The following is a 15,979-nucleotide window of genomic DNA, read 5'->3' on the forward strand; positions in this document are numbered from 1 at the left end:
TATATATATATATGTGTGTGTTTTTTTCCTTAATAGAGATTAGAACAGCGGCATCGCATAGAAACAGAACTTCGTCAACGAATAGAACAACTAGAAAAAAGACAGATGCAAGATGACGCAGTATTAAATGTTGTCAATCGTTATTGGAATCAATTAAATGAAGATATTCGTGTATTGCTTCAACGATTTGATGCTGAAACTGCCGATGAATCAGAAAATAAAAGTAACCTATTAAATTTATTTTGATGCAAATTGAATATAATTATTTAATACTTTTCAGATGAGTCAGAAGCAACAACATCTTTTTTAATGCAATTATCTTCTTGGGATAAAGAAGAATTAAATGATAAATTGGCACACCGAGTACAAGTATCGAAACGCGCTGTTTCTAAAGTTGTACAGGCATTTGATCGATTATCACAACGAAATGAAAAAATATCTCTCGCTTTGAAAGGCGAATATAGTGGAGGTTTGTTAATATTTGTAAAAATTAATTTTACCACACAATTTTATATTCATGATAAAAATTTTATTTCAAGAAACTTTACAAATTGACGAAGTTATTAAAAAGACGAATATAGAAATTCAAGCAGAAAACCGTAATTTGCAAGCTATAAACCTCCAGCTTCATGAAAAATATCACGCAATGTCGTTGAAAGTATGTACTTTTGTTTTCAATATTTTCAACCTCATTTTAAAATACTCGAGTAACTTGTGATAATTATAGATGTCTGAGCTGCAAGACACAATTACTGGAAAAGATACGCTCACGGCTGAATTAAGAAACCAGGTTGATGATTTACAATATGAATTAAATAAAGTTCGTGCAAGAAATGATAAACTAGAACATCATCTTGGTGAGGCAATTGAAAAACTAAAAACATTTCAACAAATTCATGGTTCTGATGAAAAAGGAAATAATAAATCGACTTCTCTGGTTGCATCCAGTGTTTCGCAAACAAAGGTATTCTTTTTTGATTTTAATAACAACTTTTCCTTGAGTCATTTTTGCCGCATTCATTGACATTCCAATGATCTAAATAGAATTTAAAACTTTAAATAGTTTAATTGAAATAAGATCGACTGGTTTGTCGTAAAACTTACAAGCTTTTGTTTATGTTGACGTGTGTGCTTTGCTATTGAATTTTTATTCACAGCAAATATACTATCGATGTATCCATCACTTCTTAATTACATTATATTACAAATTAGAATGTTTAATTTCCTTTGTTTTTTGATATCTATTAGTACTCATCAGAAAGTTCATCCTAAATTTTAAGATTTTTTTTATCATTGGTTCAAAAGATGTGAAATTTAGAAAAAAAACCGCTCTCCATGATTCTTTGCTTATAACTTTTTAAAAAATGGTTTAAATAAAAAAAACTCAAAGAATAAAAAAGTTTCGTTTTTCCACGTACTTTTGAGAAAAAATACGAATAATTTTTTCGAAAAATTATTTTGCGTTATTTTCGAGTTTTAAATCTAAAGTCGTTTTCCAAAAATTATACATATTTTGATTTTCCTGAAAATTTGTGTACAAACTACTATCTACTCCGCAATTCTTCAGGTGGTTGCGGCCGTGGGACCTCCGTGGCTACTTTTTTTTTTTTGATTTTTGAAATTCAAAAACATTTTTTTTTTTCCTATTAAAAATCATTAATTGCTATTTTTGTCATAACATTTGTAAGTTTTTAGAAGCTCGTCTTAATTCCTGACTTTTTTCATAAATTACAACATCTATGAAATCGAAGTTAATAATGGATAATTCAATGTTTATCAAACAACAACGAATTAACAGACATAAAACAAGTCAAAGTAAATTTTCAACCATAAACAGCACAATACATACAACTTAGGTGTAGAAGGATGAATAATCGATACTGCTGTCGGAATTATCAAAATAATGATATAGCAACCAGAGCTATCAAGTGAGATAATAACGAATCTATTTCAGAAGTTATGAAATGATTCAGTTATATTATTGAAGTAAAAGCTATATAATTTTGCGCTGAGGATATTTCTTGCTGCTACTAGTGTTTACTGTCAAAATTAGAACATAACTACGGAAACCTCATACCGTTTTCATTGTTTTAACATAAATTAGATAATTTCGAACTTCCCGCAAAGAAAATCGAAAATTTTCAATACTTGAGAAGTTATTGGTTTTACCCCGTTTTGCAAAAATCGAGTTTTCATCAAATCTCGACGTTTTAAGGTCATAGGAAGCTTCTCTGACTACCCCTGCGATGTTACCATGTATGCATGCATGCATGCATGCATGCATGCATGCATGCATGTATGTATGTATGTATGTATTAGGGTGGGTCAAAAAAATCGAATAATTTATTTTTGACTTTATACTCTGAAAAATAGGTTCGTAGACACCTAAAAAGAATTCTCTCCAAGTATAAGCTCTTAATTATAACGGGAAGGTCCTCCGCTTTGCGGGTTTCTATTTTTTTCGAATAATCAGATAAAAAAATTTATATCTCGCTTCCAACTGCTTGGAAAAATATTCCGTGGCATAGATTTTGTGAGAAATTGAATGCTTTACAAAAAGGTCTCTTATGACTTTTTCAAAAACTCAACCGATTAAAAGATATTCATAGTTGAAGTTTGGCTATTTTAAGGAAAATATTCGTTTTTATTATGAATTTTATAAGTCGATGAAAAAATTATTTCGGATTGCGGAACTCATGATTTTGTAGGAAATTTACTGCTCTACAAAAATGGTCTCTTATGATTTTTGATTAAGTGAAGCCGTTACGAGATATTCATCGTCAAACATTAACGAATATCAATATTTCCAGTTTTTGATCAATAATTCGATAAATTTTAATTTAAACTATGAGTTTCAGGAAAATTTACATAAATTTGAGTTTCGATCGATAAAGAAATGTTATAAACAATTTTTTTAATATTGTTTTCAGTCTTGAGCTTGTTTGATTGCATTAAAACAAGAAATTAGAGCATTTTTTTCGACATATAGCCAATGATTAGTTTAATTTGAAGTGAATGACATATTTCTTTGTCAAATTTAATATGAAAAGTATTGAATCAAGTGAGAAACAACCAGTATTTAACTTTTTTATAGATAAATTTTTTATTGAATTATCAATTGCAATATAATTGTCTATATTTTTAACATAACAGTACGCTATTACTATAAATAATTTCTTTTATTACAATTTGGGAATGTTTTTGATGTTCTTTGACAACTTGCAATAAGTACTGGAATTGTTCTTCATTTTTGTCAAGCATTGATTATATTCACTAACTAATGCAACAGCTCGCTCTGCTGAATCATTGACAACTTTTAGTTGTTGAAAGTATTCTTTATTTTCGAGATAACTCTCATTAGTAGGCCATAATTCAACATCGACATCAAGAAAGTCATACGGTAGATCGAAGATTTTGAAAAGATTTAATGACTTTTTAGACACAAAGTCACTCAGAGTTCTCTGCGCCAATGAATTCAAATCTTTTTAGCAATTACAAATCTTTTAGCTTTAGAATCTGTACCTTCACGAGTATTAACAGCTTCAACAATACTTTTTTACTTCTAATGGAACGCCATCGTCAAACAGTGATAAAATGGCAAGTTCATCGCTCAAATACCATAAGTGCGAAATCATTTTTTTCACACGTAGCTGAAGAAATCAAAGGATTGATATGTTTGTACTCCAATAAATTTTTCATAAACTGCAAGTCATGATAAGCAGCAGTTGTTGCAGAAGTTGATGAAAACCAAGCTTTTAAATACAATGTGACTATAAAAATACAGAAATGACGAAGACCATGCAATTCTTTCTGAGAGAGTTTGAATTCATCTCTGAATAGATACATTTTCAAACTATAAATGGCCTTAGCCATCCATCTAGCATGATGAACAGCACCAGGACGTTTGAAAGAAATCTTTTCTTGAGGCATTTCTCCAAGGAAAATCAATGATAATTCCAATAATTCTTTATCTAACTTATTATAACATTTCTTTATCGATCGAAACTCAAATTTATGTAAATTTTCCTGAAACTCATAGTTTAAATTAAAATTTATCGAATTATTGATCAAAAACTGGAAATATTGATATTCGTTAATGTTTGACGATGAATATCTCGTAACGGCTTCACTTAATCAAAAATCATAAGAGACCATTTTTGTAGAGCAGTAAATTTCCTACAAAATCATGAGTTCCGCAATCCGAAATAATTTTTTTTCATCGACTTATAAAATTCATAATAAAAACGAATATTTTCCTTAAAATAGCCAAACTTCAACTATGAATATCTTTTAATCGGTTGAGTTTTTGAAAAAGTCATAAGAGACCTTTTTTGTAAAGCATTCAATTTCTCACAAAATCTATGCCACGGAATATTTTTCCAAGCAGTTGGAAGCGAGATATAAATTTTTTTATCTGATTATTCGAAAAAAATAGAAACCCGCAAAGCGGAGGACCTTCCCGTTATAATTAAGAGCTTATACTTGGAGAGAATTCTTTTTAGGTGTCTACGAACCTATTTTTCAGAGTATAAAATCAAAAATAAATTATTCGATTTTTTTGACCCACCCTAGTATGTATGTATGTATGTATGTATGTATGTATGTATGTATGTATGTATTAGGGTGTTTCATTTTCAGGCGACTTTTTTTTCAACGAAAAAACAAGCTGAAAATTTATAGGCAGGTGAGAAAAGAAGCCGGTTTAACGCGGAGATCTTGATATTAAAATTTAGAGGTGCCTGTTTATAATTTTCCATTTCCGATTTAAATAACATGAGAATAATTGTTTCTTTGTTCTTTATTTTTATAGCTCGGCATTCATACTTCATATAAATATGCCCATCGCATATTTTTTTAGACTATTTAACGCTCTACAAAAAAGGTCTTTTACACTTTTATCATTGAGTTAGCCGCTCTGGAGATACTCATGTGTACTTAGACGTTCAAAAAATCATTATTACAATTTATAAGTTATGTGCTATTAGATTTTTCACCCATGGAATGATTATAAGAAACTCCGGTAATTATCCTCAATAATTCTTGATGATAGTCCAAATCAGAAAATTTTTTTTAAGCGTCCTGGTGCTATACACCATGCAAGGTGGATGTTAAACGCTATCTACAGTTTTAAAATATTCTTATTTAGAGGTGGATCTTAATGAACAGCACAAGAAACGAAAAATCTACGATAAAATTTGTGTTTTTATGGTTTTATTTACATCAAAGCTTGGTTTACTTTAACTTCTGCAATTATTGCTCCGAATCAAAATTTAAAGTTTATCGAAATAGTTGGAAAATCCAAAGTGCACGCCTCATAATCCCATTCATTACAATAAAATTGAGATTATTTGTAAATATTTCATTTGAATTCGCGCTCTCGTAATAGATAGCGCTCATATAACAAGTAGCGTCACCTGCTGGATACACTAGGTGTATCACAATATATATAGATATACCACAGTACTAAAAAAAAAACAGTCGATATTTAATTTATTAAATAATAATTAAACTACATCGAATTATATCGTGAAAAGTAATATGCTTCTATTCTTTAAAATACTGACGCCTATAAAAAGAAAACCAACTCGATAAGTGAAGTATTTCACTCGTTATCGTGATCACAAGATACGAGATCCGCACATACGGACACACGGACGTCCAAGACAGAAGTTTTTTAACTAGTTTAAATAATAAAAGTAGCATAAAAATATCATGAGTGTTAAAAATAGGGTTTTTTCTTGATATGTGTGTGTGCATATTATTTTATAAGTGCAATATGTGATAAATAGAGATATTTTAAGTTTGAAAAATCAGTTGTTTTGCGTGAAGTGACAGTAGTACCCACCTCAACGCTTCGCTTATGAGGCGCGCAAAATTGAAAGTTGTCAATGAGATTTCAGAACGTGAAGTTGCTTTAGTGAAAGAATATAACACATGTCAAACTGAAGATGAAGAACAATTTCAAGTTTTACTACAAGTAGTAAAAGAGCATCGACAAAAATATCCTGACAAAAATATCCTGTAATAGAAGAACACTTCAATCGTTGTAGTCACATTGCGTAACTTTGTTTGAACAGTGATGATTTTTTTACAGTAAATGAAATGAAGAAAAAAAATTTGGTATGTTTGCTTTCTTTTAGCTTTATGAAAATCATAGCGCATCAGAACCAATTTTACAGATAAAAATAATTTTTAAGACAGTATTAAATAAATTTGTTTCCGTTTAATAACTGAAAATTCAAAGTTTTATACATTTCGAAGTTTAAATTTGAGTATCTCTAGAGCGGCTATTCTATGATGAAAGTGTAAAAGATCTTTTTTGTAGAGCGTTTAATTCTCTAGAAAAGTATACGATGGGCATATTTATATGAGGTGCGAATGCCGAGCTGTAAAAATAAAGAACAAAAAAAACAATTCGTTTCTCATTTCATTTATATGGAAAATGGAAAATTAAAAAAAGGCATCTCTAAATATTAATATTAACAGCTTGGCGTTTTACCGGCTTCTATTCTCACTTGCCTACAAGTTTTCAGCCTGTTTTATCGTTGAAAAAAATGACCCTGAAGTTAGCACATAGCTGACAAAAATAATTTTTAGTTTAGGATATCTCGATTAGGCATGGAGTTACAACAAATTGATGCATATGAGATTATTTGGCGCGAAAATATCTACATGTACAAAATTTTTAAAAAATTTTTTATGACCAAAAATAATTTTTAGGAAGCTCTCTAAAAGTTCTGGATTATCCTAATTTCTCAAAAACTCGTCATTTTAATTTATTTTCAATTATTTGCATATAAATTTTTTTGAATTACGTTTTTTGTGCTGGGAGCTTTGGTTCAAAATAACTTCTCCAAAAATAATTTTTTTTTTAAATCAAAAATTGTACGTACAGTTTTCATGAAAATACACATATACATTTTTTGATTTTTCTAAAATTTGAATATTTTTAAAGATATCCGTATCCAAAAATTTTTTTTTAAATTTGAAAAAAATTTTTTTTTGTTTAAATGAAATATGTACTTACTCATTTTTTAAAAATCTTCCTGTATAATTCCTAAAAACATCAATAATGTCTAATATCGATTAATAATCATAAATAACATTAGTTTTTAACTCCTAAATTTAAAGAATCCACAGAGTGTGCGCGCTCTAATTTTAAACCAATAAGGAATTAGGATCCATGTTTACAGCTGAGTCGAGTCTTCATTTAATTTAAAATTATATCTATGTATATATAATGAGTGATATTTTGCACAACTTTCTCTTAAAAATATTTTTACATTATAATGAAATTATTTATTTACAAATATGTAGAGGTGTTATATTTTCTATATACTTGAGTAATTATAATTAGGCTAAATCATCAACAGATTCGGTAGAATCTGGCGCCAAGTTCCGTTCTCAAGCCAGACTACCGAGTGTGTATATACCGTAAGCAGAATCGTTTTTTGAGGTTACAAGTTTTTTTTCAAATTTAATTTGATTTTTTTTTTTATATGATATTTTATAATAGTAGTTCATGCTTTTTATTACGCGTATTACTTGATTATTATCAATTATCTTTATAATTTCTATTTAAAATTATTAAAAATAATCAGCACAAACTATAGCGACCCAGATTTTTAGATTTTAACTTTTTTCTTATGTAAAAAGCGGACGGCCAGAGACTAAATAATATAACGATGCATGCTAATCTTATAATAGATGGGAAACTACAGTGAAAAAAGACATTTGACAGCTTGCAATTACACACGCCAGGCGGCGCAAGAATAACTTTTACATGAACTATAGCTTAAAGGGGATAGTTTGCCACCGGAAATGTATTAAATTAAAATTGTCAATTTTTATTATAATTACAAAAAAACTGAAATCCGAACAAAAACAGTTTCACTGTAAAAAAAATCGTGCCAAGTCCACGTTCATAAGACTATTAAGAAAAAAAATTTTATTTCTTTATAAAAACATATAAAATAAAAAATTAAAAAATCCAAGTAACCGATATGGTTGTATATGATTTTCGAAAATTAAAAAAAAATTTTTGTAAATTTAAAAATTAAAAGAAACAATTTTGGAACGTACTTGGTGTGCGTTATTGTGTACTTCAATTTTTTTTAAGTGTCCTAGTAGATAGAATTTAGGAATTTCATAAAAAGTGAAATATTTCGTAACTACGCACACTAAATACATTCCAAAACTGTTTCTTTTAATTTTTAAATTTACAAAAATTTCTTTTTAATTTTCGAAAATCATATACAACCATATCGGTTACTTGGATTTTTTAATTTTTTATTTTATATGTTTTTGTAAAGAAATAAAATTTTTTTTTCTTAATAGTCTTATGAACGTGGACTTGGCACGATTTTTTTTACAGTGAAACTGTTTTTGTTCGTATTTAAATTTTCGCCGTCGTGACAAACAAAATGACAGCTTCATAGTTAGTCTAGTGAACAAGTACCTTTTAGGTCAAAATTTTTTCGAAGGCTCGGAAAAATATGATTGAGGTGTCACTCGATTCGTTATCACATCTAGAAAGTTTTTGAAAAATTTGAAGATGCGCTCGCAAAAATTACAAAAGTTATAAACAATTAACTAAAAAAAAAGGGGTTTAGTTTTTTGCTTATATCTCGAAAACTTTTTGAGATATCCAAAATTTGCAAAAAGTTCCAAAAAGAGGAGGAAATTTCCTAAAAAAGTCTCGACTCCCGGAATTCCAGGATAAATATTTATAATTTTTACAGAGGGCTGAAAATACGCCCGAAAACGGGCGCTCAGGTATCCCGAAGCCACGCCCCCTTGGTACCTTTTAACAAAAAATATTATTTAAACATATAAAATATTAAAATTAAAAATTGAAAAAATTCAGGCACTTACAGAATAGATAAATAAATAATAATCTGCCATCAAAAATTTTTTATCGTGATTTTTCATTAATTTATGCATTAGTTAATTAACAATTTCGTATAGGTTGTACATCAACATTGCAAGTGAGATAATTGTTAAACTATGAATCTCAAATTTTTTTTACTTCGCTGAGCTGTTTTTCAATGACCACAGAATGAGTTTCTATCGGTAGAACTAAATAATTGTTAATCCCCACACTGTTATTAACAATTTACGTCGGTGACAAATTAAAAAGTTAAATAAATCCTGTAAAAAAATTTTTTTTTTTCAGACAATCACTTTGATTCGTTTTCCTATTAACATAAGCGACTTAAAAATGATTTTTTATAATTTTTATCATTTATTGTTTAAAAAATTGTTATAAACAAATGTGTTAATTATTAGTAATTTAAAAAATTCTTTTTGGATTCATAATCTTCAATGCAAATTATGATTTTAAAAAAAAATCGTTACTTAAAAAAATTTTTTTGTTGCTTAAAAACGCTTTTGTTAATTAACAATTTTTTTTACCACTTGCATTCAATATTAAGAAACCGGTTTTTTTTTTTAAATCATAATTTATGTTTCTCTTTGATAGCGAAAAAAAAATCTGATTTTTTTTAATTTTCATTGTTTATTAAATAAACAATTAAATTTTTTCGGTATATTTTTTTCTTAGTGTACACTATGAAACACAAACAACTAACGACTTTTTTTTCATAAAAAAAATTTATTTATATTTTTTATTGAATTTAAAAAATTATTGCCTTCTATACTCCATTAGACTCACCTGATTTTTCATGTTTAAACTAATAATATCTTGTTAACTAATTGCAATACGATAAAAAAAGTTAAGACTTACTTGTTCTTTATTAATCAAGGAATAAATTAAGCCCCAAATTCATGATAAAAAAAATTTTTATAAAAAATGGTATAAATTAAATAAACAATTAGTTAAGATCATGAATTTTGGGCTTAATTTATTCTTTGATTAATAAAGAACAAGTAAGTCTTAACTTTTTTTATCGTATTGCAATTAGTTAACAAGATATTAGTTTAAACATGAAAAATCAGGTGAGTCTAATGGAGTATAGAAGGCAATAATTTTTTAAATTCAATAAAAAATATAAATAAATTTTTTTTATGAAAAAAAAGTCGTTAGTTGTTTGTGTTTCATAGTGTACACTAAGAAAAAAATATACCGAAAAAATTTAATTGTTTATTTAATAAACAATGAAAATTAAAAAAAATCAGATTTTTTTTTCGCTATCAAAGAGAAACATAAATTATGATTTAAAAAAAAAAACCGGTTTCTTAATATTGAATGCAAGTGGTAAAAAAAATTGTTAATTAACAAAAGCGTTTTTAAGCAACAAAAAAATTTTTTTAAGTAACGATTTTTTTTTAAAATCATAATTTGCATTGAAGATTATGAATCCAAAAAGAATTTTTTAAATTACTAATAATTAACACATTTGTTTATAACAATTTTTTAAACAATAAATGATAAAAATTATAAAAAATCATTTTTAAGTCGCTTATGTTAATAGGAAAACGAATCAAAGTGATTGTCTGAAAAAAAAAATTTTTTTTACAGGATTTATTTAACTTTTTAATTTGTCACCGACGTAAATTGTTAATAACAGTGTGGGGATTAACAATTATTTAGTTCTACCGATAGGAACTCATTCTGTGGTCATTGAAAAACAGCTCAGCGAAGTAAAAAAAATTTGAGATTCATAGTTTAACAATTATCTCACTTGCAATGTTGATGTACAACCTATACGAAATTGTTAATTAACTAATGCATAAATTAATGAAAAATCACGATAAAAAATTTTTGATGGCAGATTATTATTTATTTATCTATTCTGTAAGTGCCTGAATTTTTTCAATTTTTAATTTTAATATTTTATATGTTTAAATAATATTTTTTGTTAAAAGGTACCAAGGGGGCGTGGCTTCGGGATACCTGAGCGCCCGTTTTCGGGCGTATTTTCAGCCCTCTGTAAAAATTATAAATATTTATCCTGGAATTCCGGGAGTCGAGACTTTTTTAAGAAATTTCCTCCTCTTTTTGGAACTTTTTGCAAATTTTGGATATCTCAAAAAGTTTTCGAGATATAAGCAAAAACCTAAACCCCCCTTTTTTTTTTTTTTAGTTAATTGTTTATAACTTTTGTAATTTTTGCGAGCGCATCTTCAAATTTTTCAAAAACTTTCTAGATGTGATAACGAATCGAGTGACACCTCAATCATATTTTTCCGAGCCTTCGAAAAAATTTTGACCTAAAAGGTACTTGTTGACTAGACTAAGTACTCCATCTGTTACTGCGTGGTAGCGGTCATAATTTAAAATTTTCAAAAAGATATTCAGTAATTGTATCCAATGTTTGTAAGTTGAGTATCATAATTTACTCTTAATTATTTTCAAATAGTGATTGTTCAGTTATTGATTTTTTCGAGTGTTTAGTGAACGTTGTGATTTAATAATTTTTTTATAATGAAGTTCGACGAGGACCAAGTCGTAAACGGTTTCTTGAACTTGAGGAAACTGAATGATATTCACTTGCTTCGGGTTCGGTTACATTTTTATTGGATGAGAAATGAAAACGGTTTGGTAGACAAATTTGAAAAACTCTGGAAAAATAAATTCTCTAATGCTTGTCCAGAAAAAATTAATAAAGGCGACGATCTGGAAGAATTACCGAAGCAACTGAGCACCAGTTCCATGACTGATGAATCAGCAGTACAAGTACCGGATTCGAATCAATTAAAAAATGTCCCTAAGAAGCGATATAGTTATCACCTGGTAGGATCAGTGGAGGTTTGCTCATCTGAAATCATAAAAAATGAAGCTACGTAACCGCCTTTATATCTTCAGTACTTGATAGATAATTTACCGAAGAAATTGAACATCACCTGTGTGATGATATTCCATGGCTATACTTCCAGCAAGAATAAAATTTTTAGAGACTACGCTCATAGCAAGCAACCTAATTGTAATGTGCGGCTTATAGTGAGAGGAATGACCGTGAATTTTACTACAAAAATTTCCATCTCCTCTACTAATGATACCCCAAATCACACACAATTTCTTGCATATACATTGACAAGCAGCCGTCGTCAAAAAATTAAGGAACGTTTACGATTTGCCAACCCAAAAACCTTTTATAATGAGCTGATGAATGAAATGGACGAAGATCTTGCTCGTAAGGAGAAGAACTTTCAATTTGTTCATTCCCTTGAAGTTCTTCAAAAGGCCCATTGGGAATTAATTTGCGAGAAAACTCGTCATCGAGATGATTGTGCTGACATTGCTTTGACACTAACTGAAACTAATAGAAATCATCAGTATATTAGACAGTTTACATACCCACCATTCATTGTCGACTTAGGAATTGACGAGCAACTAGCAATGTTGAAAAAATATATTGGTTTGCTAAAACTCCATTTAGACTCTACAAGTTCAGTCGTTCGAAAGCCCTGTAAAGAGTCAAAAAGAGTTAATTATTACGCTGGGGTCGTAAATATTGATCGTCGTATTTACCTTGTCTTAGAAATGATCACAAACGATCAAACAGCTGATAATATTTGGAAATTTTTAGCTTTTTTCTAATCCCTCTGGAGCTCCATTAAGTTGAAGTGTGGTAACTCCTTTATTTGAAGCTGTGGTAACTGACTGGTCATGGACTGAAACCAACGCCATTCTTTTTCACTGGAACAATTGTACAGTATCCCAGTATTTAGAGATGACGTATGATGCAATTACTTCTCAGAAATCACTGAAGAAATCTATTACACTTTTTTTTTTTGCTATCCTCACGTAATGATAATAGTTTCGAGATATTTGCATAAAAAAAAAGTAAATAAAACATAAATTAGTTTTTGCTTAGAGATTATGGCCTTGTTAGTCCGCACTACGCATTATAATTTGTTAAAAAAGAAAACCGTAAAAAACTTCTTGATAGTTCTTTTATTCTCAAAAAAAGATAAAGATTTTTTGCAAGCGATAAAAGACTTATCAAATATATAAAACAATCAAAGAAATACGTTAGCTTTTGATCAAGACGACGACGAAAATAGTTCGGATGATGACTCTGACGAAGAAGAAAAGAAACCAGCTATCGATGCGAATCCAAGATCTAGCCTCTTCAAAGATTTTTCACTAATTACAGCTCGTGTCGAAGTCTGTGCTAAAAAATGCCGAGGAAGTTATCCAAAAAATACTTATCAATGCTTGGAATTTGTCAATTATCTCATTGATGAATTATTACCTGACCTTTCGTTTTGATCTGTGCTCTTAAATAAGAAAAAAAGAGCATTGTTCTAACAGCACTGTGGAAAATCATTTTCAGCAGGTTAAATGGGAGCATGAACTTGATCTCAAACCAGGAGTTTTTATTGATAAGCGTTTTTCAGCGATAAAAGCAACTTTTAAACAATTAGATTTGCCGAAACCAGTTATCTGCTCTAAAAAGCGATCCGGGCCTATCATTAATGAACCAGACAACATGATGTCGAAAGAGTCTTGGAAAGACAGTATAAGACAGCCGAAAAGCTCAAAATCTGATTATCATACAGCAAAAATATTAAAAAACTCCTGCAATATTGAAATGAAAAAAGCTGCTCTTATGATTAATAAAAATAATTCAACTATTGAAAATGAAGATTATTATTTCATTAAAAATAACAAAAATGATTATTTTGTGGCATTTACTAAAGATGTAAATGATGAAAATAATAATGTCTTGTTATATGGCGATGATTTTAAAATGCTTTGCAATACGAAGTGGTTATCCAACTTTGTTATAGACTATTGTAGCAATATGTATATTTTGGAATCACCAAAATACAGTAAAGTGGCGTACATATCTTGTGAGGTTAATCTAATCTTGATGAATGGCTGCAAAATAGTGAAAAATTATTTGTTAATTTGAAAAAGATATTACAAGATAAAAATGAAATCTTCTTACATCTGAATAAAATAATACTCATTGGGTCCTTATTTATGTCCAAGTATTTAAAGGTTTCTTCTATTATTTAAATCCCAATTGGGAAAATGATGTTTGCCCTGATTACTTCGAAAACTTCGTTGATTGTTACCAAACAATTTTCCCTGACAGTGAAGTTGATTGGAGGATTTACAGAATTTAATACCCATGTCAGCAAGACAGTTTTAATTGTGGTGTATATGTTATTCACTATATCACAGAAATCTTAATAGACAACATGGACGTAATTAATGACTTAAATCCTAATGAACTTGGAAAGAAACTGCAAGTTGACTGCATTACTAAGCCATCAGAAATTCTGAACCAGTATTTAGTGTGTGGTCGAGGGGAAATAAGAACTGAAAAAAACGGGGTTTGCTGTGACATTTGTCAAAAATGGTCCCATTTAGGTTGTATGAATTTAAAAAATAAAAACATCGAAGAAATTCAAGTAGAAAATTATAATTATAACTGTGACTTGTGCCATGATTGGTTATTTAAAAAATAAACCAAAGCATGTAAAGAATATAATACTTGTTCATATTTGTAATTAGATAATTTCTTTTTACTGTAAGAATAAAGAGAAAAAGGTTATTTATTTAAGAAGTTCAAAATAAATATTAGCTTATAATTATTAACTCAGTTTAATGTAATTACTTAAATATGTAAAAAATATAATACTTGTTCATATTTATAAATAGATAATTCCTTTTTATTGTAAAAATACTTAAAAGAAAAAAAAAGTTATATAATTTAAGAAGTTAAAAACCAATATTAGTTTATAATTATTAACTCAGCCTAATGTAATTATTTAAATATGTAAAAAATATAACTTGTAAAATATATACTTGTTCCCATTTATAAATAAAAAATTTCACTATAATGTAAAAATACATAATAAAAAAAAAATTAAGAAAACGGTTGACCTTAAAAGACATCTCTGCAACTTCTCGCTCATTCCATACTTAAGCGCTGAAAATTGCATTTATTACGTTTTTGAGCTCTTCGAGCTCAAAGGACTAATAGGAGTTTAACCCTTCGTACCGGTTGTCTTTCGTACAACAGTCATTACTGTTGTGATGAGAGAAAATCTCACGCTATTGCGCAAGCGCCAAGACCGAAATTTCAAATTTGCGCAGGCGCGAAGAGCGAAATTTTAAATTTAATAAACTAATTCGAAGTTATACAATTTTATTATATTTTACGAGAGTATTTTATTTTTCGAAATAAAAATGATTATTTTGGGTAAATAAATAATAATCACAAAATTTTTTTATCACGCAATTAATTTATTGTATTAACACAAATTGAAAGAAACATATTATATTCTCAACATATTAGTGATGATTTTTTTGAAAACATTTGACATAAATTAGTTTTTTTTTAATAAATAATAATAATTAACGTTTCTTAGTTTAAAATTACGCTAAATGTTATCAACAATCAGTAAACAATTTTAGTCACAAGAAAATCACAATATTTTCAGAATTGTAACATTTTAATTAAGCACTAAGTAATATATTTTCATAACTACGTATAGTTCTTTAGCTTAAATAACAAAGTTTAAGTCATCTTTAAAAAAAAATTCTAATGACATAAACAAACAAATAATTTGCTAAAGAAAATTGCGTTTCATAAATAGAAATTAAGTTGACATAAAATTTTTTCTTCATAAATTAAAATTAAATTATAATTGTTTATTAATAACCGTAATAATATCAGACTTAGTCATTTAATTAAAGTTTAATTTCAACATTTTAAGTAAGAAAATAGCCTCAATGTTTTAAACATTGTTACATTTTAAGTACTTAGCAATATTCTTTGGTAATTATGCATCATTTTTTGGTAAAAGTGACCAGATTTATATAATATTGCATTTTTACCTAAAATCTAAATTACAAGTCATCCTTGGAAATCAAATTCGAATCACAATCAGTACAATATCTCACTGTATGTTGATTGCACAGTGGTGTATTGCAAGATGAGCAGCTTTTAGTTGTGTAACTATTAGCTCTGCGTGGACCATAACAGCACAGACGACGACTAGACACATTCGTTTGTTTTTCTGGTTTAATATTACCAATTTTTAAAATAATAGATCG

At 28.4% G+C, this 15,979-nt stretch overlaps 1 protein-coding gene across 3 annotated transcripts in view; it reads left to right on the top strand.

Annotated features, from left to right (window-relative positions):
• Positions 1 to 15,979, top strand: part of Bre1 (E3 ubiquitin-protein ligase Bre1) — a 116,644-nt gene that overhangs the window by 2,125 nt on the left and 98,540 nt on the right. For all 3 annotated transcript variants that reach the window (XM_074250295.1, XM_074250297.1, XM_074250294.1), the window contains 4 exons: positions 37 to 223; positions 281 to 469; positions 540 to 658; positions 728 to 964. In XM_074250295.1, the coding sequence (XP_074106396.1) occupies positions 37 to 223; positions 281 to 469; positions 540 to 658; positions 728 to 964 (732 nt within the window). The remainder of the gene's footprint in view (positions 1 to 36; positions 224 to 280; positions 470 to 539; positions 659 to 727; positions 965 to 15,979) is intronic.

Source organism: Cotesia typhae, unplaced genomic scaffold (genome assembly GCF_013202065.1).
Source record: "Cotesia typhae breed Kobodo isofemale line unplaced genomic scaffold, CoteBio_Ctyphae contig_56, whole genome shotgun sequence".
NCBI classification, from domain to species: domain Eukaryota; kingdom Metazoa; phylum Arthropoda; class Insecta; order Hymenoptera; family Braconidae; genus Cotesia; species Cotesia typhae.